Raw genomic sequence first — 24,067 nt, 5'->3', positions numbered from 1 at the left:
TTACTTAAAAGTCTATTTTTATTATTATTAATTTACTAATATTATACTATTAAGAGTATCCTTCTTAAATAACTTACTATTATATTAACTTATAATACTTTTTATTTAATATAGTATATAAAGTATAATAGATAATAGTACTATATTACTACTATAAAACTACTAACTATATACTATAAGTAGGGTATTAATTAGTTTAACAGTAGTTAATATCTTTTACAGAAGCATCCTTCGAGGATCCTCAATGTACTCCTTCACTTTGACAAGGAATTGCACGGCCTCCCGGCCGTCCAGCAGACGGTGGTCGTAGGTAAGAGCAAGATACATCATGGGCCGAATCTCGATTTTGCCGTTGACAGCGACAGGGCGCTCTTTAATGGCATGGAGACCAAGAACGGCGCTCTGGGGAAGGTTGATAATGGGGGTGCCCATAAGCGAGCCAAAAACACCGCCGTTGCTGATAGTGAAAGTACCACCAGCCATATCCTCGATAGTGAGCTTGTTGTCGCGAGCCTAAGACCTTTATGTTAGTGATCACTTGGTGTCGTTAATAAAAGAAGGACAGTATACCTTCTTGCCCATATCAGCAATTGATTGCTCAATACCAATCATGTCCATGGACTCGACATTTCGTACAACGGGAGTCACGAGGCCCTTCTCAGTGGCAACGGCAACGCTGATATCAACGTAGTCGCGGTAGACGATGGTGTCACCGCCGTTGGGTCCCTCAATGGAGGCATTGACGGCAGGCAGGTCGCGCATAGCAAGGACGCAGGCCCGGGAGAAGGCGCTCATGAAACCTAGCTTGACACTAGTCTTCTTGAGGACGTCCTCCTTGTAGAGCTTTCGGAACTCCATTATGTTGGACATGTCGACCTCATTGAAGGTGGTCAGGGATGCAGCAGTGTTCTGAGATTGCTTGAGACGCTCGGCAATTCGGAGGCGCATGCGGTTCATCTTGACCTATAGAAACGTTTAGCAAATATTGGCGACGAACTGAAGTGTCCGCTTGCGGTACAGCAACAACTTACACGACGCTCCTCGCGGTTACCCATTGAGGAACCACTTGAGGCGGAGGATTCGGACTTTGGTTCCTTCTTCTCGGGCTGTCGAGGAGCCTCAGGCTTGCCGGGGGCAGCAGCGGGTTCCTTCTTGGGCTCGGGGGCAGACTCTTGCTTGGGCTCAGGTTTTGACTCGGACTCTGACTTCTTGGGCTCCTCCTTAGGGGCCTCCTTCTTGTCACCAGATGGCTCACCACCAAGCTCGATGCGAACAAGATCCTGGCCCACAGTGACGGTGTCCTCCTCTGCGACAAGGAACTCCTTAATGGTGCCAGCCTCGGTTGCGTTGACGGCAACGTCAATCTAACGTTTACAAGTCAATAGGGATGCCCTCTACCATGACAGACAAGACAATCCAGTGCTATGACGGCGTACCTTGTCAGTCTCAATTGTAGCAATTTCCTCGTCCTGGGCAACGTAATCGCCGATGCTCTTGGAGAACTGTTTGAGGGTACCCTCAGAAATAGACTCAGCCATCTGGGGAACCTTGATGACGGAATCGGCGTATGTGCGAACGGTCTGCATCATGGCAGGAAGCATGACGAGAGGATGCGCACGGGGCCGCAGCACCCGAGCGGGCACCATGCGGCTGGCGGTAGCTATACTTCTTGACAGCATTTTCGGAAGAGTGTGAGGAGATTGTCGAGAGGGAGAGACGGCAGAGGCGATCGCGGGTTGGTGTTGAACTTGTATAAAGGTGGAGTTTAGGTCAGGAGGAAAAAACGGAACACACACGAAGTGACAGAGCTCGGACAATGATTCGCGATGTTCCACTCCGAAACAAGTTACTCGTCAGGCTTTGGGGTTGGGGGTACAAAAAAAAGCCAGTTACTCAACACAACCAGGTGCCAATATTTGGCACCGGTGCAGCGCGGTGGTCGTCCGAAAACGGCATAGCGTATCTGAAAGCTACCAAGGAGGTACATGTCCGACAGAGTAGACCAAACAGCAGCCGCTGATTGGATTCCCGTGGCTCTCCATTACCTGATGGCCGACAACTTAGCCGAGTGACCAATGGCATCCGGCTTCTCCCGCGGGTAGCTCACCGTCTGTACAGTAGGTGCACGGGAAGAACCAGGAAGGCTACTACCGAAATGCCCGGTAAAGAGCTTCTTCCTCACCTTGACAACTCACCTTGACCGAACCGGGACAAGTACTAACTCAGGTAGCTTCGTACCTACCGATTATCAAGGCCTCGACGTAAACATAAATCAACTTTTTAGTCCCCCCATGTCTATATTTCAACACTTACATAATTATTTATTAGTCCCACTGCGTATGCAAAATTGATAACTCTTGCCATCACACTCATGGCGGCTTTGACCGGCTTAATCTACAGTGACCACAGTACAACAACGTCTTGCGCGACGGGGGTAAGAAATCCTTACTTATTACGTTAGCCTTTAAAAGGAGCTTTCCTTCACAATTAAAGAGGTATCCAAATTCCAGCCCTATTGAGCGCCCTATCCGCACGCCAATATTCATAAGTTACACATGATGCTACCCAAAAATGATTCATTATAGTCCACTCAAGTCTTCTCAAATCAAGACATCCATAGGTATCTCCTGGAGACTTGTAGGACCGCCGCTCGAGAACCACTGTTTCGGCAGGCACGCCGAGAGTTGTCGATTGATGTACACATGTGCTTATACCATCATGACCAGTCGTCCCTCCACATTTCACCCATTCATTTTGTCTGGGAATCCAACAACATTTCCGCATTCCAGCAAGGGCTTGCAATTGGCCACGACAGACTCGGGCACTTCATGATAGTTAGACCGCGTTCAGATGTGGCTCTGGCCCAAAGTCGCGTCCCAAACCAGGCCTAGAACCCGGTCGTGACGCCCAGCGGATGGCAACACCTATTCGATTTACAGGTGAAGCTCATCAGAGCGAGTGGTCAAAGAGCGTCGCAAGCCACCATAATTTGACAACGGGCTCGGGTAATCACTCAAAGGCGACACAATGTCAGCGGTACCCGTGCCTGAATGGGAATGGGGAGACACGGGCTGGAGAGATGCGTTTGATGGCACAAACGATTCGAATTGCTGTTCTTGAAGTGACAAGTGCCGTTGCCGTCTTCGTTGCTGCTCCTGGCGTTTCTGCTGCAATTGGTGCTGATCGTTCTGATCCTTCAGCCGCTGCGCTTCCTCATGCGAGACTGCCCATCCCACAGAGCTTTGCTGGTGGTCGGGGTGGAAGCTGGACTTGGGCATCGCCGTTGGTACCATGACATTTCCATGGATATTAACTAGACGAGGGCCCTGATACCACCACTGATCCTCAAACCCGTTGTCGACAGTCATCAATGCCGAAGCCAGAGACTGTATATCCTTTGCTTTACCCGTCGCCCGATCGTCTACTTGCACGAATTGGCTGGGACGTGAGTATTCACCTGGAAATTCAGGTCCCCATGTCGCTCGAATACTGGCTTCACGCGAGCGTATACGTCCATCCCCTCCCTCGCCTTGATCGTCCTCTTCATTGTTATCGTCGATGCCCATGGGGAATGTCCACGAATCCCACGGCATGTCACCTTCTCCAAGCCGGAACTGATTTGGGGTTGCAGGAAGAGCTTTCCAGAGGTGAGGTTCGCTCTCTGACGCATGGGACGGGCTCATGTCCCAGGGGCTGCTGTTCAGGGGCGGGGGTGCAGATTTGCCACGCTCGTGTGAACCACGGCTCGTCGATCTCGAGCTACGCGGAACCTCGTCCGGTTTTAGAGTGCCTTGTTGTGTTGCTGCTGATGGGACAGGGGCGTAGTATTCTCTAATATCGTGCTGTACTTGTTGGGGACGGTATGGCTGGTATGACTGTTCCTGAACTAAACCAGCCGGCACAGGGTCTCTACCATATGTGTTAGGAAGGACATTGCTGACATGGTAAGCGAATTGATGCTGCAATTGATCCTGGGGTGGCTGCGTCTGTCTGAGCATTTGCTGATGACCGGCTTGATACTGCGATGGAGCGTTGAGGTAGTTGGTATTTGTAGGAGGCAACTGTCGGGGAAACTGGTTTGCTCGATCGCGCATGCTCTTGGAAATGTAAGTGATATGTCGGTCTTTGGACATAATCTTGGGCAGTGATAAGCCCATTTCTAGGTGGACATAGATAGCTGGTCGGTCTCCCATGGTGGCGATAGCTGGGGAGAGGGATCAGATGTGAGGTTGGGACGAAAAAAAGGAAGTCTTGTGTTGAAGAAGACGGGGCCCGATTCATGCAAAAAGAATGGTTTTTACAGGTTGAGTAATAGTTGGGTCAGATGTATAATGGCCAGTGATTCAGTCCACAAAGGGAAAGTTGCAGACGCGGAGAAAAGAGAAAGAAGGGCAAGATGTACGGACAAGGAAGGTATCAAAGAGACATGAGATGAATATATTACCTACCTAGGTACCTACCTACCTACCTTCTACGTAGATGGAGTCGCTCCAGTTTGGGGGGTGGTCAAGGCTTAGAGTTGTTCTCCGCTTCTAGCCAAGTCTGCAGTACTTTAATCTGAGGTAAGTATGGCGGGAGTAAAGGAAGGGACTAACGTTAGCATGGGAGGGGCTGAGCTGAGCCTGGTAATTAATCAGGTTGAGTCGGAACAGGAGAGAATGGTGAAGGAAGGATGAGCTCAGCTCTAATACAGGTACAGGTACATCCTCAGCTTGAGAGGCAACCTCGGTCACCTCCAGCTCGTGCTGTCTGCCTGTCTTGTGTTGTCTTGCCACTTGATCCAGCCTGGGAGAGCTAGAGAGGCAAGGCGCATGCAGGTTCAAGAACAAAGCGACTCAGTCAGACAGTTACTGTGCCCGTCTGTCGGCGCCGTCTCGATACATACGGGGCCGGTAGTGGAGAGGGGGCTTCGACGGCCCTCATGCCTGTAACACACGGAGCTTGACAAGACAGGGATGGCGGTGATCTGTTTGTCGTTTGGCTTGGCATCTTGTTGAAACACAGTCATGATCAAAGACGGCCGTCTAGTGCGCAACGATGAAATTGTTCCTGTTAGGCCTCGAAGAACAGACCTATGTAGATCAGGCCAATTCAATGCCCTTGCGCCTTGGATCACAAGAAAAAGTGAAGCAGAATGATCAGTCGAGCACTTGGTCTGAAAAAGCGGCTTATCCAACCAGCCAACTCAGCTGAGGTCGTTTGTTGGGCAGGCCCTGGGCAGGGCAGATTTCCTCTTTTTTTTTTGCCCCATAATGCAAGCAAGGGATCCCGGTCATTACAGGCTGGCAAACCTCAAAGTGACCGCAAGGTGTGGCGAAGGCATTTCCAGAATGTGTCCGTCTGTCCTAAGATTGAGTGCGTTATGTTTATTTTTGGCTCGATCTTATTAGCGAACCCCATATTACTAAAAGGCATGGGAAAGACAATGTATATTTTACCTTGTTGATTGTATTGAAGCGTTGGAATAATCTTGTAGGGTCTTAATTGCCAGAATCGATAAGCTAACAGGGTTACCGATCCATTTGACGTAGGTAGGTATTCTAGAAATGTCCCGTGCCTTTTCTGAGTCACCTACCTACCTAGGTATGCAGCAAGATGCACAAGCATAAAGACCTTATAAAATTCGATTGCCCTCTGTAGCAAATGCGATTTATGAAATCTGTGTTTTCTTTGTCTCGATGTGTTTTCTGACTTGGCACTTGTGGGTTGGTAGTCAGACAGAAAGGCTGTGTTATGGTCCGACATTGGTTGACAGACAGGATCTTGATCCTTCGTCGGCAAAGGAGCATGAAATTGTCTCGACTAAATCGTCGACGGGACCTGTTGTCATTCCTTCTGAACAATGCCCCTCCCTGTGATTTGCCAAGACGCCTGGAATACCAGTTCATGTACCTCTGGGTTCTATGAGTTAACAGAGGACCACAGCTGGGCTGAAGACGTGTCACTTGTCGCATCCTGCAATTTGTTTGCACAGGCATTGAATGCCTTCACCTGAGTGACACACCAAGACGTTTTTTTATTCATAGACTAAAGACACCGCTTTTCCATACCACATTCCATCGACATTGTCAGCAGGTTTCCATCACCCCCTACCCGACAGTTTCATCGCTGTGCATGGCCTTTCCTACTCTGGTACTGTCCGATGCCAGTAGTTGCTCAGCCTCCCGGATAGTGACACACTAAATCACGATCCATATCATGGCTATTGACTTTATTTCAGTCCCATGAACATGATTGCTGAGAAGGTGACGAATGTCAACATATTCTTCGCCAACGGAGACCCCTGAACGCAGGAAGGGGAGATACAAAAGGTGGCCAGTGTATAAATCTCTTTCCCGTATACTCACACCGTCTCTGGTTTCCTGGAAGAGGCTTTGCTCTGCTGTGGCGTTTCACTGCCTTCCATTTGCCAGAATCGCTCGCTCTGCCGTCCGCGGCCGTTTACCAACCCCTTGACATCGAAAGGATCAACAAGTGTCTGCCATAACTTTCTCGGGTCTTTATAGCCTGGTCCCTCAATTTCCGTTACTCCATCAGTCGATAGGTAAATTTTGTTGTTCCTCGGCAAGTATCGGCGGGGGTGGTAAATGTTGAACATGATGAGATTGATGAGCATAACCGTTGCCTCAAACACGTAGAAATACCATTCGTATCTGACAACAGGGCTTATAGTCGCCGGATCAAAGTCCGCTCCATATCGAAGCTCTGCGATACTAAAGTATTCGACGATACGATAGATGGTTCTGGACAAGATTAGGGCCATACTGATATAGACCGTCCGCAGCGGACACGCAAGTCGCTCATTATTTATACCGCTAGCGATGCATCGACGATGAAACATGACAGCCAGTGTAATAAGAAGTACTGCCACAACAATTTGTAACAGTAAAGATGTTTTAATCAGAGCATGGCCCGCCTCAATCTCGCCGTTGCTCAGCGATTGGTTTGCCGAGTACGATGCTCCCCAGCCGTTGAGGGCCTCGACGATGGCAGATACAAATCCAAATGTCGTCAAGACTCTTCCAGGGTGTATAGGCGAGTTATAAGGTACGTAATACAATATTCGGCCAATAATGCGATAATTTTGCAGTTCAAGTAGCGGACTGTCGACCGTCAGTTTACTGTATCTGTATCACAGAGTCAAGTTGTAACTTACGGGGCAGCATAAGTAATACACACACTTGCGATGAACACGTCAAGATCATCGTAGTGAAATGCCCCGTAGGCTCTGAGTATGAAGCCAACCGCAAATAACAGACAGGAGAATGGAAATAGTGGCGTCAGCTTCCAGCACTTGTAACGTCTGCAATCAATCTTAGCATGGCATCGCTCCTAATTTTTCCATCCCAATGGCAAGGTAGCTGATCCTACTCCTTTGACTTACAGGCACTGCCATGTGTGGAAACACCCTACGGAGCAGAACGCGATACAGAAAAAAATGGCGGCACACTTATTGGGAGCATAGAACCAATAGCTACCGTCAACTATTCTGACTGTCAGGTCTCTCGAAGCCAGAACACGAGGGAATGTGTATAAGGACACAGGATAACGTACCGTATTTTCCATTGGACATATTGTTGGCTTCAAGTGTCAATTGCGTGTGGAAATTATTAAAAGATTCTCCAACCCTAAGTAAGAGCTGAGCGAAACATCCCCAAACCTACTTAACTGCAAGGGCAACGGGCCTCCTTTTGTATTGTCCAGTGACGAAAGGAATTGGTACAATCTGTCAATTCCTGGTCCAGGTATCAACATTTTGCTTCATCAAGAGTTGAGCTAGTGTTGTCAGTTTGAGCCTTGCGATGCCAAATGTGACCAATAAAGAAACGATGCGAGGAATACGACTCTCAAATTTGCGGTTCGTGTAGATCACTCGAAGTGCCTTTCAACCTTCCACAGGTATCTCTAGACACCCAAATGATGGCTTGGGTACTTGGTTCGTCCCTCTCGTATTCCCGTATTGATCGCATTATCAAGTCCAACGCTTCGTTGCCTGGACGCTGACCGCATGTTGCCTCTAGCGCGCCTTTCGTATCTCTCGTAATTAGACTCTACGATATGTTCGGGATTTTGCGGGGTACAGGTACATATGTTGCGAAAGACACTCTATAACGAACAGATGTCAAGTCACTGGTATCATGGTGAGAGAAGAGTAATGTCTTTGAGGGAAAAAACCTAATATACAATTATAAATCAGAATACTGTAAGAATAGCTCGCTTGTAGAGACTCCTGGGTCCAAATAGACGAATCCTCAAAAGAAAAAAAGAAACTCAAGCCACGTATTCACCCTACGTCGAACGCCCAACCGAAACGTGCTGCTGCGTGTCTGCAAACCTGTCATATGGTCAAATACCTCCGTGCAGTCATCAAAGCCTTGTCATCCCTGGTGAATTATACCTTGATAACATGTAGCATAACGCGTTTCAAGTACGTTATCCGCCATCAGTCAACCCCCCAGCTTCGACTATCATCAGAAGATGAAGGTCGCCTGTGCAACTCCTTCTGTGCTGCTGTTTCTTTGGTCATATTGTCGTTTCTACTGCGGTGTCTACTGTGTCGCTTTCCTTGGCCACTGCGGTGATCGTGTTGGTAGTTCTCATCATCACTCCAGTCGCTAAATTCACCTTCAGAATAGTCCCATTGGACTGGTATTTCTTCGCCATCTTCACCATACCCATATACGAGGCCTCTCCATTGCCCCGAAGCAATTCTAGCTGCCACCCTGAGAATAAGGCGGATCAGGGAACTTGGAGGACCCATGATCATCTCGCATGTTTTGGCAATGATAGCCATTGGTAAATTCTTGACAGTCTCCAGTCTGCTTTTGTAAGGTCGTCGTTCCATAGTTGACGCGGGAGTGAAGAGATTTGCGGCGGGGGGTAAGGGTGAAAGTGCACGTCGCCGCACTGATAAACTGCTTGTCGTCGCTCTATGACGAGTTATAAATGGTCGTTGTGGCGGTGTTGCTGTCGATGAGGGGGTTTTAGTTTCAACGTCGATTGTGTCTGTGATCGCTGCTTTTGCGCTTTCGCTAGACGACTCGCTGTCGTCAGAATCAAGGTCTGATTCCCAAGCACATGGCATTGGAGAGCTGCCTCTGCTTCGAGAGGACTTGTCTCTTTTGCATCTCTCAACGGACAAGGCGTCTGTTTCATTCGACTCGTACTTAGCGTCGACAGCAGACTCCGCTTGCGAAGTGGGTGGTGAAGGATGTAGGGGAGCGCCGGATGAATGCCACGACTCGACGCTGTGGAACGATTCCTCGCTGTCTCGCCTTTGGAGTCGTGGCTGATTCGTAGGTCTATCCAGTTGAGCAGATTTCAAAGGATACGATTCGCCTTTATTGTTGTTATTACTCGACTTAGGAGTAATGGGCGCACGTGCCGAAGGTTTCTTTGACGTTTCTGACACGCTTCTTGTGACCGGATCTCTTGATGCAGAAGCTGCAGTCGTAGTCTTGTCCACTGTTGGCATTAAGTGCGGCGGCATCGTGGCTGATCTTGTCGTCGTAAACCCTGCGGTTCGTCGCCTGAGTCTAGCCTTCATACGACCTCCCCGGTTGCCGGATCCTTCGTGTAATTCATATACCGACAGGTCACTCTGCGTAGGGCTGGTCGAGAATACGGAAGATCCATCGTGGTGCGCCCCTGAGTCGCTGGCGAATGAAGGAGAGCTGTAAGACTCAGGCAGACTAGATAAGAAGGGATATGATGAGATGTGTTCTGTGGGACGTTCTGGAACAACATCTAATGGTCTTGTGCTGGACTCGCTCGTGTTTCCGCCTATAGGCTGCAGGGGATCCAAATGCATTCCGTACTCCTCATAAATAGATATGTTTGAGGGTACTACACAAGATGCTGCTCGTGTAGGTCTACCGACCAGTGGGCTTGATTGGAAGTCCATGGGAAGTCTATCACTTAAAGGCGTAGGCGTGGTGGCTCGCCCGGCAAATGACGACCTGCGCGAGCTGGTAGATGGTACGGCAGCATCGTCGGGCATCGCGGGTTGGGCGCGAGGAGTCCAAGGTAAGATCGTAACAGGTACTTGCTCAGGAAGATCAACTGTAAATGTGCGCTTGAAGGGACACTCAGTCTTCTCGAACTGTAGAATTTTATCGAGCACCTCTCTGAGTTCCTCGGCTCGCTGTTGGTCTTCGAGGTCTTCTACGGGTAGTTCGATCCTCCAATAATTTGGTCGACGAATCTGCAAAATGAATTTACTGTTGACTTCATCAATGCACCAACACTGACTCTTTCGTAGGATAGGCTGCAACGCAGAGCCACAGCTTAGAAAGGCCACGGACCGCGGGGCTCGGTAGATGCGAAAGGGGCCTGATTTGCACAGTTAACAAAAGGCGTTGGGGTATATCAAGACAAGGCACTCACCAACAGCAATAGTTCGCTCGAGCTGAGAGGACCATGACAGGGTCCCAGGTGGATCAACATTGCTTGTGGCTGGACTCCTCGCGAAAGCTCTTCCGGTTGCCGTAAAGGATATGATTTTTATATTTGGGTGACTGTATAGTGTTTCGACTAGGTCCTTGTCGGGCGTATCTGAGCTCACAGAGTCTCGACGTGGCATCGGAGAAGTTGACACTCGTCTGGGGGCCCGGTAATGCGGGAGATCGTCCACCGAGTCATCCATGATGGATCAAATATGGTATTGTTATCTTGTTCCTAGTGGCGCAAATGATCTTTAAGCCGGGCTGCAGCTTAAACATCTCGACTGGACAAATAAGAAGAAGCGTTCATGGTTGCGCGAGGTTGATGTTGAGTGTATCGCGGCGGATCGTGAAGAATTGTCGTGGATCCCCTAACCAACTGTCAAGGGAGAATGAACAAGATAGGGAAGACGGCGCACTCGAAGGGGGATAGCCACCAAATGACGGAGCAATGAATGGCGAGTTACACAGTATTTCAATCGTTCGAGAAGGTGGCTGGTACAAAACCCACCCGTTTCTTTTCGCTCCCTCGGCTTGAGTATAGAAGTGCTCGCTCGTTGAGGTGACTGCTGGGCTGGAGCCATGTACAGGGGGCATGAGTTCTGGAGGGGCGCTCTACCTTAGTCATCGATGTTAACGTCCATTCCAAGGCCCGCTGATCCCGCTATCCCGCCCCTTGAATCCCTGATTTGGCTAGAACGTTGAGTCCAGGATAAGGGACAAGGGCAAGGACATCTTTCATCCAGCTACTGTCAAGCAAAGTCGAGTTTCACAAGCGCCGCCGAACGTTACAGAACTACCTACCTTGGTACTGGGTGAGCTACTTGTACGACGCAAGCATTGTGGGCAGGACTTGACTCATCGTTCGATCAGCTTCCGTGTCATGATTCTCATCCCCATAGGTACCTAGGTACCTAGTTTCGGGTTTACTACAATCATGATTAAGGTATTTTCCTTGTTCGATTTGATGCGGATACATGCACTCACTCGGCTTGGCCCTTGCATAGAGAGCGCCACTCAAGTGCAGCTGTGTAGCTGTGCTTCCATACATATCTGCATATCTAGCCTCTCAATGGTGGAACCAGGAATTAGTGGGTGATAAAATCAAAGTGGGAAATCAGTGCTCGACTTAGTGGATCGTGATCTGATAGAGTCTTTTATCGTGTCTCGCAAACCAATCTCTCCAAGACTTTCATCTACTATACAGCATCTCTTGCATGTGATTGTCTACAGGACAGGTAGATATGCAACTCCAGAGGTAATAGGCAAAACTACTAATTTGCTGAAGTGATATATATTAGTACCACGGTACTAACTGACTTAGTGACCTAGGTACCCTACAGACTTGTAATCGGTAATATAGTCATCTCGACTCTTAAGTGTCAACTCACGCTAGGGTATAAATCGTATCGGGCGGTGTCATGGCCAGGTATTTGGCGTCAACAGTCCATAAAACGATCCCTCGTTTTTCTGGAACCTAATGTAGAGAGAGCTATGGACACTACTGTGTCTTATGCACCTCAACCTCAGCCGCCAATCTGGAGCAAGCAGGCTCCAGCTAGCATACTTACGTCACCCTACATTCACTCAATCCACATCATCATTCCACGCTGTCTTCCAACGTTCCACATCTGACCTTGCCGCAACCTTCCAAGCTCTCAAACGACGTATTAAATCTATAGCTCAACCACCCTGAGACACTTGAATTCTCAACAACTTGAGAGAATCACTCGGTTGTTGCCGACTGTCTGTACAAACTCGGACCGGGGTTTGAACGGCCAGAGCGCCTTGATCCCCAGAGTACCCTGAACTCCCCGCTACCTCGTTTCTCAACATGTCGTCGAATGAGAATATGAGTATTGATAAAGACAAACTGAAGGAGAAGCTCGAGCAGAAGCTTGATGTTTCACACTTCGACCCGAACACAGTGATCCGTGGAGCTCAATTGACACTAGTTGGAGGTGAGCAGAATTTCAACTCCCCCAGTCCATTATAGCCAGAAATCGTGTTTTTAACTGACATCCTCCACAGCTCATCGTGCACTTCAGAACCCTGCACTTTTTACCACTGATCACTATCGACAAGCGGCTATTGCGGTCGTGGCTGGCCTCGCCATCAGACTCGTCATCTCTGTGCCTGTGAGTCTTGCCCACACCTTAAGCAGGAACTTGGGGCATAACTGACAGAAGAAACCAGATTGTTGGAATCAAATTACTGTTATGGCTTATCTCATTCTTTGTGTCTCTTGACGCGGTAACTTGGGATGATACCCTCGTAAACGGCCTTGACTTTGTTGCAGAATATGTTCTTCAAGTGCCATTCTTCCTCATGGCTCTTATGCGTTATGTGGTGCCAACTCTTGATAACCTGTGAGTTAGTTCCAGTCATCATCTTCCCATGCCTAACCAGTATCCGATAGATTCATGCAGTCTTTGCAGTGGGTAGATATGACTTATGTACAGAAGCACAGCAATGAAAAGCCCTCTGAGCTTCGGGACATGTACTATCCCAATCTCAAAATGTACAGGCCGACGGATGGAAGCACACACTCTGAGAGCACTGCTCAAGCTGTTTCTATGTTCCTTTACCGGTTTCTTCGCAAAGGCGGCATCTCTCTTGCTGTCTTCGCCCTTTCGTACACGCCATATATCGGCCGCTTTGTCTTGCCTGCTGCAAGTTTCTACACCTTCAACAACGCTGTAGGGTTGGGTCCGGCTTCCGTGATATTTGGTACAGGTATCTTCCTTCCTCGCAAGTACCTTGTCATCTTCCTTCAGAGTTATTTCTCTTCCAGGAGTCTGATGCGAGAATTGCTCGAGCCTTACTTTGCCCGCGTTCACTTTACCAAGGAACAGAAACGAAACTGGTTCCGCAGCCGAGAAGGCGTTTTGTTTGGCTTTGGCTTTGGCTTCTACGTTCTTGTTAAAATTCCTCTTGTTGGCGTGCTTGTCTATGGTATTGCTGAGGCATCAACCGCTTATCTGATCACCAAAATTACCGACCCGCCACCTCCTCCTCAACAGATGAATGAGTTCACCCAGGGGCAACAGAATTGGTCCAACAAGCATGAATTTCTGAACCTCTCTCTTGCCAATATCGACTCAGTTCATACCGAAGATTCTCTAAAGAAGGCAAAATAGCCAGGATATATTCTGCCTCAGTCAGACTTAGCAACACAAATGTTTATACATGAGTACGGCATCACTTCCTACGGGGGTGAGACATCCTAGGGTTTTAAGATATTTCGGCGCAAACCTCTTGCAAAGCTACTGGGGAGTTGCAAGCGAGTTTTGACGTTCATTACCTACACAGTTCCTACATGTATATCCAAACAATTATGCTACCTTTACTACGTATCCGTGGATAAATAAATGGTTTAGCAAGAAAATACAATATCGATCATTCCGGGGAAACTATACCTCCCCACTAACGCTAACGCTCTTGATATCTCACAAACGTGCTGGTTGTAGGCCCCGTCGTGCTTTCAGCCGTGAATGAACGTTCCGCAATGACTCGACGTACCAGCTGTTTGAATTGTCACGTCCGACGCCGGTCAGGCGTCATGGATGACGGAGAAGTTTTGGTGAGCGGTGTCGGCACGGTGTTGTCTGACAGCTTTGTCTCCCTGCCCGATGAAGTCGCAACCAGGTGCATCGCACTTACGTAGGATGCTGTCACCCTCATCTTGAATTTCGCTCAAGTCAACGTGACCCGTTGCCTCTGCATGCTTTTGCCCTTCAAGCTGGCCACTGCCGATCCAGTCGCATCCTGGCACGTCGCATCTCAAGATCAACCCGTCCGTGTCTGTGTAGTAATGCGCTTTGTTCAGCTTTTGAATGAGCTCTTTGGTCTTTTTGAGAACATCGTCGTCACCAGTAGGCCAGACAGCCTGGTCATATTCAGGGGGTAAGGTAGAGGAATTGTAAGGGGGGTCAGTGCAGCTGAAGGCAACCCGGTCATAATGAATCCCGGAGTACACGAGAATGCAGCGATCCTGCTTTTCCTCCCCGAACTCAATTTTACTCTGTGTCTAAGTGGCAATCAGTAACGAAGGAGTATGATCGGCAATGGAATTGACTGACCTGAACATCGAAAGTACATATTTGTATGTCAAAGATGGAGGATAGTATGCTGAGCTCAATGCCACCACCCCATCTGTCCGGGTCCTGGATGCTGCGGCAGTATTGGCTGGGTGGACTGCCAAGAACGGCTTCCGAATATTCTTCTGGATGTTGGAGGATATAGTCTGCCATCATTCGTCTCAAGTTTTGCGCAGAAAGTTGATTTTGCAATGCGCCTCCGAACGCGGTGAACAGACAGCTATTGTCACTGGGCATCACTCGTAACACTTCCTGATGTCAATGTCCATATACATAAAGCACAAGCATTTGACTCCACTTACGAAGAGTACCCTCTCTTTGAGGCCACGGCACGTTCACATCCTCCGGACTTTCATTCTTCTTCGATGCCTTGGATGCCGTAACTTGGCTTTGGGGGGTCCCGGTCGGGACAGTCTCGACAGAGGCAGATGATGACTCCTCGGGAACTATGGTAAGTGTCTCGCCGTGAAGACCAAGAGATCGAGCAATCTGATCACCCTGGGTAGCTTCGAGAGATTTCATCGCCATCGGCAGACCGTATCTCACACCGAATTTGGAAATGCCAGTCTTTATCCGAATTTCATCAAAGAGGGCTTGAACAGTAGCATCGTCCGGCAGCTCGAGGATGCCGGTGCCGGCTGGGCCTTTGAATCGAGCACGCATGGCGATGTTTCAAGACGTGTAGTATTTGCCAGGAGGTGATGTGCAAGGCCGTTCTCCAGGTATTGGTTTGATGAGGATAGGTTTCAGATCTGGATTCTAGACTGGTGGTTGAAAGGTGTCACAATTTGAAGGCGAGGAATCAGAAAGAAGGTCCAAGACCTCAGGATGAGTAAGACAATTGATCGAAATACCTAGACTTAGAAGGAAGAGGAAAATACAGATGGTATTTCTGTAGCAAAGTAGACAGTAATTTAGTTTTATTTAATCTTTTTTTCCGCAAGATGAGAGGATCAGAGACTATGTATGAATGAGTTCATGAATTGATCAATCAATGATACCTAAGCTGGTCAACATTGTCTCTCTCATGTAAGGTAAAGTGGAGAAGTTAGCACCCGCCTATCTCTATATGCACGCATCCTTTAGCCTATTTGGGAATCCAGTGTCGCGCAAACACACGCGCTCCCAACCTATGGCAGAACAGCGAGCGATACGTACCTCCCCAATCACCTTTCGCAACACACCTGGTGTTGTGGTTTCGCGATACGAATTGTACCTTCCAAACTACTACGTAAATGACTTCTTAAAAATAACTACAGCTATTTCTGAATCCAGAGCTGCAACAACTTCACCGACGGATCGCAAACAGACCCGAGTGGTCACACGAGCCCATCATGTCCACTCGGAGGACGAACGCGACAGAGGTGCGCGAATCGATCGAAGCTAAAACCGCAGGCACAGACGTCGAGATGAAGGATGCAATGGACAACGATATCGATGCCGAAGGCGATCCGGATGTGGATATGGACGCTGAAGGTGACGAAGATGCGGAAGGCGAAGTGGATGATGAAGGTCGCCCCGATATGTATCGTTTGATTCATAACTTATCGACCTATCTCTGCAGCGTTGAAGACGAGTACGCATGCTATCTATTTGACAGGTGTACAATCGCTAACAATGAATGATTTACAGTGGCGAGCAGCTTGCTGCTGGCTTTCAGCGCATTCCCAATCGACGAACATTGCCTGACTACTTCGAAATTATCTCGGAACCTATTGCTTTCAGTACCATCCGGGTAGGCCGACAGACGTTTTTATGTACACATCAACTACTAACAAGCTTCGTAGGGGAAAACTCAGAAGAAGCAATACAGCTCATTCGCCGAGTTCGTGAAGGACGTTGCGCAAATCTGTCACAACGCTCAGGTTTACAACCGCCCCTCTGCTCCTATATTCGGTGCCGCTGTTCGATTAAGAGAGATCCTCGTCCGTGAGCTTCAGAAATTGGTAGAAAAGGGGCATATCACAACAAGCGATACGCAATTGCCCGATCTTGGTGAGCTCCCACCAGCAGAAGAGTCGCCACCAGTGGAGGAGGACGAGGAGGACGAGGATGATGAGGATGAGGAAGAAGATGAAGACGAGGATGAAGATGAAGATGACGATGACTCCGATGATGAAGGTGGGCGACGTCGGGGACGAAGACGACGTGCTTCTGGGCGCAAAGATCAAGACAAAGACTACGAAGACGATTCGCATAAGCGAAGGGGACGACCGCCGAGCGTGCTTACTCCAAATGAAGCGCGCATCACTTCGATTTTAAAGGGATTGAGAAAGCCCAGGGATGCCGAGGGCCACCTTCTTGTCCATCCCTTCGAGAGGTTACCGGATAAGGCGACTGTTCCTGATTATTATACGACAATACAGAATCCTATCGCCCTCGATAACATTAAAAAGAAGGTAAAACGGAAGAAGTATCAAAGTGTCGACCAAGTGCTTCAAGATCTCGACCTCATGTTCGAGAACGCCAAGCGATATAATGAGGATGACAGTGAAGTATACAAGGCTGCTGTTGACCTTCAAAGGGAGGCCCACATGTTGGCAGAACAAGAGAAAGCCAAGCCTGACGATGATTTCCGAGATGAAGACGGCAGATTGCCTCTGGCAGAAATTCAGTATCACGGGCAATCCTGGAAAGTTGGTACGTGCATTGGAACATCATGTGCAACAACTCGTCAGCGTTACATGCGTGGCTAATAGCAAGATAGGCGATTGGATTCACATCCGAAATCCCAACGACCTGGCCAAGCCCACCGTAGCGCAAATCTATCGAACCTGGCAAGATAGGGCTGGGCAAAGATGGATCAATGCCTGTTGGTATTATCGGCCAGAACAAACTGTGCACCGATACGAGAAGTATTTCTACGAGCATGAGGTGGTTAAAACTGGGCAATATCGCGACCACCAGATTGAAGACGTTCTGGACCGCTGCTTCGTCATGTTCGTGACACGTTTCAACAAAGGCCGTCCGCGAGGTTTCCCCCTTGGTAAGGAAATCTATGTGTGTGAATCACGCTACAACGAGGAAAAGTTCACGTTCAACAAGATCAAGACGTGGGCGAGCTGTGTTCCCGACGAGGTGCGCGACAAGGACTATGAAATGGACCTTTATGATGTACCTCGGCGCATGAAAAAGATCCCTAGTCCCATCAAGCATTTGCTTCGTGAGGACGCAAAGGAAACAGATGAACTGCCCAAGCCAACATGGGGAAGCCCAAATGCCCCGCCAATTGTTGGAGCCGTGCATCGACGTCCACGGGAAATCAATGTAAGTGAAGCTCCATTTATCTTGTTTGTTGTTTGTTTGTATGATAGCCCGCACGCTATGTGCTTATCGTTCTGCGGGCTGCCATCAAGGTTTTATCAGCAAATGAAGTGCATGACCCCTGCCTGCACATACACATCTCTTTAGCCAACGCCTGATTCTGAGCAACATTTGTGCCTCAGGCCTTTCAGCTAACCATTGACTTTATTCTTCTGTGTTGACACTCAACTGACAATACCTAAGGAATCTCCCCCTCCAGAACCCACCCCTCCGCCACAAGCTATGTCGGTTGTCCCACTGTCCGACGTTGGCACTGATGCTGGTAGGCGCGCGACAATGTTGCCAGTCCCAGGTGCTATGCCCGGAGACCACTCTGCCCGACATCCTTCGATCTCTTATCCTGGGGGTCCATCGCCTTCGCCTGTTCCATACAACGCCCACATGACGCCTCATTTTCAACCAGCTACGCCAGGAGCCCAGCCTCCACAGGTTCATCAAACTCCAGTTCCGATCCCACACCCACCTCATCTTGGTCCTCAGCCTCAAGTGTCTGTGCGTCCTGTGCAATACCAGCCTCAGCCTCAGCATCAACAGGCAGGGTATGCACAGGGCTTCGTCCCTAACTATGGGCAGCCGGCACCTCCCATGCACCAACAAACCCCGATGGGGACACATATTACCCAAGCTTACAATCAAGCGCCTGCTCCTCCTGTTGCGCGTAGCCCTATGGCTCCTACGCCCGGAATGCCCGTGCAAAGCGGTAATGCGTACAACCCACCAAGACCACCAGAAGTCTATGCGCTTCCCGACAACATGAATGACGCCCTACCGAGAGAGCTTCGCCAGACCTTCCAGCATGACAGTGCTGGGCGAGTCCTCTTCTTCACTGCCCCGCCCCTTGAGAGATCCCACAAGGGAATTTCGCATGAAAGTGCAGGCCTTGGGCACAGCGTCAAGTATCTTGCGGGCCGGAAAGAATGGCTGGCTGAAAGAGAGAAGAAAAGGAAGGAACGCGATGAAAAGACTGGTGACATTTCTCAGAAAAGATTCGAGAATGACGTGGTGGGCGCACACGAAGCTGGGAAAGCGATCGTTGCTCAGGCCAGCGATGCCATGGCTAAGTGGCTGGAAAAGTACGACAGTGATACTCAAAGATGGACAGACCAGACCGGCCTCGAAGGTTGGCGCGAGGTGACAAAAGCCAATAAGGAAAAGCGTGCTGCTTGAAACCGGTTAGCGACGATTGGAGAACAAAACATGGGGTAAAGGCGCCTGGTGTATCCTATTCGAGATCAAGAAGGTGAAGCCAGATTAAGTGCCAAGTGCGAAGTGCAAGGATTGGGAGTAACTGGTTTTTCTCTTTATTAATAATCAAATCTTTTGGGTTGAGTCACTCCTCTGGAATGCTTGATAGTTTCGACATGTCTTGCCATACACTCTTCTGATCTCTATATTGATCATAACCCCACTCACATCATCTATTGCAATTTCGATACGTACGTTGATGGATTGTGTTCGTCGCGGATGTCTATGTCGGTTTCTCAAACTCCAGTAAAAGGAAATCATGATTCCTAGCTCATTAGCCTAGAACTCTATGATCAATGCACATATTCTGGCGGCGTTGTACCAATATCAGTTGATTTTCTGCGACACTATTGGTATCATGTCTTGCGTTCTATAGTGCCTCTACCATTTCTACTCTAAAGTCGTTAAAAACAGCTTGTTTGCGTCCATGCCCAAGCTCAAGCATGACCCATTCATAGACAGCCCATTGAACGGCATTGACGATGAATGCCCGGACACTGCAGACAGTCAGCCCTCGAAAAAAAACACGTGCCCCCCCTTCCCGATACGCTTCTTGCGCAATTTGCAGAGCACCTGCTCGTGAGGTCCGTAGAGGCCCGCTCGTTTGCAAAAGAGGTGATGTCTCGACTGGGCCACCGAGCGTCTGAGCCTGAACCCTTGTCTTGATAACATCGAGAGGAAAGACACTGGCCCACGTTACCACACCAGCCAATCCTCCACAGAAAAGGACCTTGGCGGCTTCCTGTTGAAAAGAAGTTTGCTCCTCAGCTTTTGTGGCTAACCAACGAGTGCTCAGCTCATAGGACCAGAAGTAAAAGCCATATCCGATACTGTCTCGCAGAGCAGTCACCGCTCCGCCAAAGTAGAGTCCGCGAACACCTTCATTCCTCCAGATTTGTCTAGCGATGGCCAAGCTTGACATGGGAGGAGAGGCCAGTTGAGCTCTACACTTGATGAGCTCGGTGGGCGTGCTGACGATCCAGGTTGCAAGACCACCCACAGAGCCAGCAATCCATGTGTTCCACAGATTCTCTGATGTTGAGAACACACTGTTCAACGCTGATTCGGTACGGTTGTAAGAAACAAAAAGTAAAGCGTTGAGGGCACCATAGCCGAGAATTGGCGCCGCAGTTCCAGTTACTAAAGAAGTATATGATCTGAGAAAACGAGTGCCGAATGATGTGCCTTGGCTCGTGGCGGAAGTTTCTCCTGCTATCCTCGAAGGAGAAGACAGGACTGGCGGTGGACTGGCTTGCTGCGCCTGGCGTCGTACTTTGATGACATCGAGGGGGTTTCCAATGATGATACCAACTGCGCCACTTAGATAGCCAGCCCAAAAGTCGGCCGACATGATAATGATATTTCCCTACGACTTCGCAGGCGAGAAAAGAGTATCCGAATATCTTGCGACTTTACGCTGAGCAACGGTAATGGTACTCAGCACGCCGAGGTAAACAATACCCCAGGCCAAACCGAGTCGTGCAAGAGGAAGTCGATTTGCAGTAGCTTGGACATTAATTCGCTGGGATCGAGTGAGGTATTGCCAATGAGCGAAATGTCCAGCAACTGTAGCAGTCACGATCCCAGTACGATGTTGAGCAATTGCGACTTGGAGAGGGGTCGGTCCAAAGGATTCATGCTCGGCAAGGACATCTCCACCGACCGATCGGCTTTGATCGGGGTTAGAGAGATTAACGCTTGAAGCATGTGTTAGTTAGAGATCCGGGGCCCTTGAGAGCCGCAGAAATTGCAGGTGATCAGCGAGTGGTTTTGACCTACCCTGACGGCGCTGCAACAAGCGGGCTTTCAGATATCATCGTCCTTGGTTAGACGGAGTAAGACTAAAGAATAAAGTGAATCGAGAGTAAAAGTCCATGTCTTGCCACCAGCCCATCGTCGCCTGAGTATTGACTTCCATGATTCTGCCCGTTTGGTTACCTAAGCTAGTGGATCTAGTTCCAAGTCCAAGCTTTTCTGGCCTGTGTCAGGGTCTTCTTGCCTTCCATTGAGGTCGTCGAAAATCCTAAAAACTGACGGAGGCGACTCACGTGATAGCGTGTCTGCCTGCAACCCGTCGCGTCGAGTTACTCATCGCGCTTACCTGCCCGCCCGCCCTCTTTACCTTCATCAATTTTTATTTGGTGGCAAGGGATTTTGCAAACCTCAACAACCACTTCCCAAGCTTTCATAGATCAAATTCGTTCGATATGGGAGCAGCGTAAGTTTCGATACGGCCTCCTGGTCATCAGTGCAACTTCTAATGCGACATTCAGTTCACCACTTGTGGCAACGCCGCTTGCTGGCAAGAATAAGACTCCGGGCAAGCGAATGCCAACGCCGTCCTCCATTGACCGACTTCACAAACCATTCAAGTGTCCTGGAGCTGCTGGAAGAAGTCCAGCTGTGGACCGGCCATCCCGTAAGCGGAGAAAGGTCGATTATGGCGGCGCCGATGGTGAAGCAGATAGCGACAAACCGTATTCCAATGATGACAGGCTTGCAATCACCACTCGAGACAACAACCGATATCCTGTTTTTGAACCTAAAGACAAACTTCTCGTTTTTCGCAAGTCCTTCTCTGTTCCTCTAAAGAACAAGGACAGTACTGCATACAACCCCAATCGTGCTCCTCCTACTCTCGGTCTTCGGCAGGGCGCTGTCTTCGTCGCTAAACCGCTCCATGATCCCAGCGGCGAGTTTGCCATTGTACTCTATGATCCCACAATCGATGACAAGCCGAAAGACATGCCGAAAGCTATTGAACCCACCAAAGCAGAGACTCCGGAGGAGAAGCTTGATGCACCTCTTGTTCACAAGAGTCTTGCTGAAATTTTGGGGATTAAGAAGAAAACGGATGATGAACATCCTCGGGTTCCGGTTGTCATTGACCCCAGGCTTGCCAAGATTCTTCGCCCGCATCAAGTCGAGGGTGTCAAGTTTATGTACCAATGTGTTACCGGCCTGATCGACGAGAAAGCCAACGGTTGCATCATGGCTGATGAAATGGGACTGGGAAAGACTCTCCAGTGCATCTCCCTCATGTGGACGCTGCTCAAGCAGTCACCTGATGCTGGCAAGTCAACTATTCAGAAGGCTATTGTTGTTTGTCCCGCGAGTTTGGTCAAGAACTGGGCCAATGAGTTGACCAAATGGCTTGGTGCTAATGCCATCAATCCATTCGCCATTGATGGAAAAGCTTCCAAAGACGAGTTGACGCGTCAACTCCGACAATGGGCACATGCGACCGGGCGATCGGTGACCCGGCCAGTTATCATTGTCTCTTACGAAACTCTGCGACTGAACGTGGAAGAGCTCAAGAATACCAAGATTGGCCTACTCTTCTGTGACGAGGGTCACAGACTGAAGAACAGTGACAGCAATACTTTCAATGCCCTCAACAGTCTCAACGTTTCTCGTCGTGTCATCCTTACTGGCACACCCATTCAGAATGATCTGACGGAATACTTCTCTCTCACAAGCTTTGCGAACCCTGATCTGCTTGGCACACGTTTGGAGTTCCGCAAACGATACGAAATCCCAATCTTGCGAGGCCGAGATGCAGACGCTTCAGAAGCGGACCGCAAGAAGGGTGATGAGTGCACTGCAGCTTTGCTCGGCGTGGTCAACAAATTTCTGATTCGCCGCACAAACGACATTCTTTCCAAGTATTTGCCCGTCAAGTACGAACATGTTGTATTTTGCAATCTTGCACCGTTCCAGTTTGATCTCTACAACTATTTCATCAAAAGCCCCGAGATCCAAGCACTTTTGCGAGGTAAGGGAAGTCAGCCTCTCAAAGCCATCAACATTCTCAAAAAGCTTTGCAACCATCCCGACCTGTTGAATATGTCGGATGATCTACCAGGTTCAGAGAAGTGCTACCCTGATGATTACGTTCCTAAAGAAGCGCGTGGTCGTGATCGTGAAGTCAAGTCATGGTACTCTGGCAAAATGGCCGTGCTGGATCGCATGCTGGCTCGTATCCGGCAAGACACGAATGACAAGATTGTTCTGATCAGTAACTACACTTCGACACTGGACCTGTTTGAGAAATTATGCCGTTCCCGTCAGTACGGAAGTCTTCGTCTGGATGGTACCATGAATGTGAACAAGCGCCAGAAGCTTGTCGATCGGTTCAACGACCCCGAAGGTGACGAATTTATCTTTCTACTCAGTAGCAAGGCTGGTGGATGTGGTATCAACCTCATTGGTGCGAACCGTCTCGTTCTTTTTGATCCTGATTGGAACCCTGCGGCCGACCAACAGGCTCTGGCTCGAGTATGGCGTGATGGGCAGAAGAAGGACTGTTTTGTGTACCGCTTCATCGCAACCGGTACTATAGAAGAGAAAATCTTCCAACGACAATCTCACAAACAAAGCTTGTCTTCTTGTGTGGTAGATTCAGCGGAAGATGTGGAACGACATTTCTCTCTTGACAGTCTACGCGAGCTATTCCAGTACCGGTCAGACACTAAGAGCGATACTCACGAGACGTTCAAATGCAAGCGATGCAAGCCTGACGGCAAGCAGTATATCAAAGCACCGGCCATGTTGTATGGTGACACGAGTACTTGGAACCATTTTGTCAACGAGGGGCTGAAACCCATCCAGGACTTGCTGCTGAGGCAGGAATGCGGAGAAGCAGAGGTCTCTGCCGTGTTCCAGTATATTTCTCACTGAATTAACTCAGTTGTCCTGTTTTATGATCAATGTTCATGAGGTATGCAAGGCGTTGTTATGGATTAGTGGCGTCGAAAGGATTGCTTTATGTTCTACGGAGTTTGGTCCAGCCGTGTGTTAGATGATCTGGGAGTAAGATGTGCTTGGCGGTTCAACCTCAGATAGACTGTTGACAGTGATACAGACGAAGACCTAAATTACTCGGAAGGTTTTTTTCTCTGAAATTGAGTGTCAGTCAGATCAGGAACGAGAGCAGCAACACTATATATAAGCTAG

At 49.1% G+C, this 24,067-nt stretch overlaps 9 protein-coding genes across 9 annotated transcripts, besides 5 other annotated features; 3 read left to right on the top strand and 6 right to left on the bottom strand.

Annotated features, from left to right (window-relative positions):
- Window positions 1-13: 13 nt before the first annotated feature.
- Window positions 14-53: a repeat region.
- An 11-nt stretch (window positions 54-64) lies between these two features.
- Window positions 65-130: a repeat region.
- Window positions 78-148: a repeat region.
- A 68-nt stretch (window positions 149-216) lies between these two features.
- On the bottom strand, window positions 217-1,679 carry FPSE_10606 (uncharacterized protein; the record flags this gene model as incomplete). The annotated part of the gene is made up of 4 exons (XM_009263723.1): window positions 217-513; window positions 571-963; window positions 1,032-1,364; window positions 1,437-1,679. 4 exons carry the CDS (start codon window positions 1,677-1,679, stop codon window positions 217-219), a joined length of 1,266 nt encoding a protein of 421 aa, XP_009261998.1.
- A 1,254-nt stretch (window positions 1,680-2,933) lies between these two features.
- FPSE_10607 (uncharacterized protein) lies at window positions 2,934-4,193 on the bottom strand (the record flags this gene model as incomplete). Its single annotated transcript, XM_009263724.1, has 1 exon — window positions 2,934-4,193. One exon carries the CDS (start codon window positions 4,191-4,193, stop codon window positions 2,934-2,936), a length of 1,260 nt encoding a protein of 419 aa, XP_009261999.1.
- A 248-nt stretch (window positions 4,194-4,441) lies between these two features.
- Window positions 4,442-4,470: a microsatellite.
- A 1,873-nt stretch (window positions 4,471-6,343) lies between these two features.
- On the bottom strand, window positions 6,344-6,763 carry FPSE_10608 (uncharacterized protein; the record flags this gene model as incomplete). Its single annotated transcript, XM_009263725.1, has 1 exon — window positions 6,344-6,763. One exon carries the CDS (start codon window positions 6,761-6,763, stop codon window positions 6,344-6,346), a length of 420 nt encoding a protein of 139 aa, XP_009262000.1.
- A 1,680-nt stretch (window positions 6,764-8,443) lies between these two features.
- FPSE_10609 (uncharacterized protein) lies at window positions 8,444-10,645 on the bottom strand (the record flags this gene model as incomplete). The annotated part of the gene is made up of 2 exons (XM_009263726.1): window positions 8,444-10,332; window positions 10,387-10,645. The coding sequence occupies 2 exons, from the start codon at window positions 10,643-10,645 to the stop codon at window positions 8,444-8,446; spliced, it is 2,148 nt and encodes a 715-aa protein (XP_009262001.1).
- Window positions 10,646-12,276: 1,631 nt separating this feature from the next.
- FPSE_10610 (uncharacterized protein) lies at window positions 12,277-13,582 on the top strand (the record flags this gene model as incomplete). Its single annotated transcript, XM_009263727.1, has 4 exons — window positions 12,277-12,403; window positions 12,474-12,580; window positions 12,639-12,811; window positions 12,862-13,582. The coding sequence occupies 4 exons, from the start codon at window positions 12,277-12,279 to the stop codon at window positions 13,580-13,582; spliced, it is 1,128 nt and encodes a 375-aa protein (XP_009262002.1).
- Window positions 13,583-13,995: 413 nt separating this feature from the next.
- Window positions 13,996-15,205, bottom strand: FPSE_10611 (uncharacterized protein; the record flags this gene model as incomplete). Its single annotated transcript, XM_009263728.1, has 3 exons — window positions 13,996-14,472; window positions 14,525-14,790; window positions 14,845-15,205. 3 exons carry the CDS (start codon window positions 15,203-15,205, stop codon window positions 13,996-13,998), a joined length of 1,104 nt encoding a protein of 367 aa, XP_009262003.1.
- A 671-nt stretch (window positions 15,206-15,876) lies between these two features.
- On the top strand, window positions 15,877-19,033 carry FPSE_10612 (uncharacterized protein; the record flags this gene model as incomplete). Its single annotated transcript, XM_009263729.1, has 5 exons — window positions 15,877-16,118; window positions 16,175-16,277; window positions 16,330-17,182; window positions 17,250-17,809; window positions 18,050-19,033. The coding sequence occupies 5 exons, from the start codon at window positions 15,877-15,879 to the stop codon at window positions 19,031-19,033; spliced, it is 2,742 nt and encodes a 913-aa protein (XP_009262004.1).
- Window positions 16,572-16,628: a repeat region.
- A 448-nt stretch (window positions 19,034-19,481) lies between the features above and the next one.
- FPSE_10613 (uncharacterized protein) lies at window positions 19,482-20,462 on the bottom strand (the record flags this gene model as incomplete). Its single annotated transcript, XM_009263730.1, has 2 exons — window positions 19,482-19,608; window positions 19,660-20,462. The coding sequence occupies 2 exons, from the start codon at window positions 20,460-20,462 to the stop codon at window positions 19,482-19,484; spliced, it is 930 nt and encodes a 309-aa protein (XP_009262005.1).
- Window positions 20,463-21,318: 856 nt separating this feature from the next.
- On the top strand, window positions 21,319-23,791 carry FPSE_10614 (uncharacterized protein; the record flags this gene model as incomplete). The annotated part of the gene is made up of 2 exons (XM_009263731.1): window positions 21,319-21,329; window positions 21,385-23,791. 2 exons carry the CDS (start codon window positions 21,319-21,321, stop codon window positions 23,789-23,791), a joined length of 2,418 nt encoding a protein of 805 aa, XP_009262006.1.
- Between the last annotated feature and the right edge of the window lie 276 nt (window positions 23,792-24,067).

Source organism: Fusarium pseudograminearum, chromosome 4 (genome assembly GCF_000303195.2).
Source record: "Fusarium pseudograminearum CS3096 chromosome 4, whole genome shotgun sequence".
Lineage (NCBI taxonomy): Eukaryota > Fungi > Ascomycota > Sordariomycetes > Hypocreales > Nectriaceae > Fusarium > Fusarium pseudograminearum.
The sequence above is the reverse complement of the archived record's forward strand: the minus strand, read 5'-3'. Positions and strand labels throughout refer to the sequence as shown.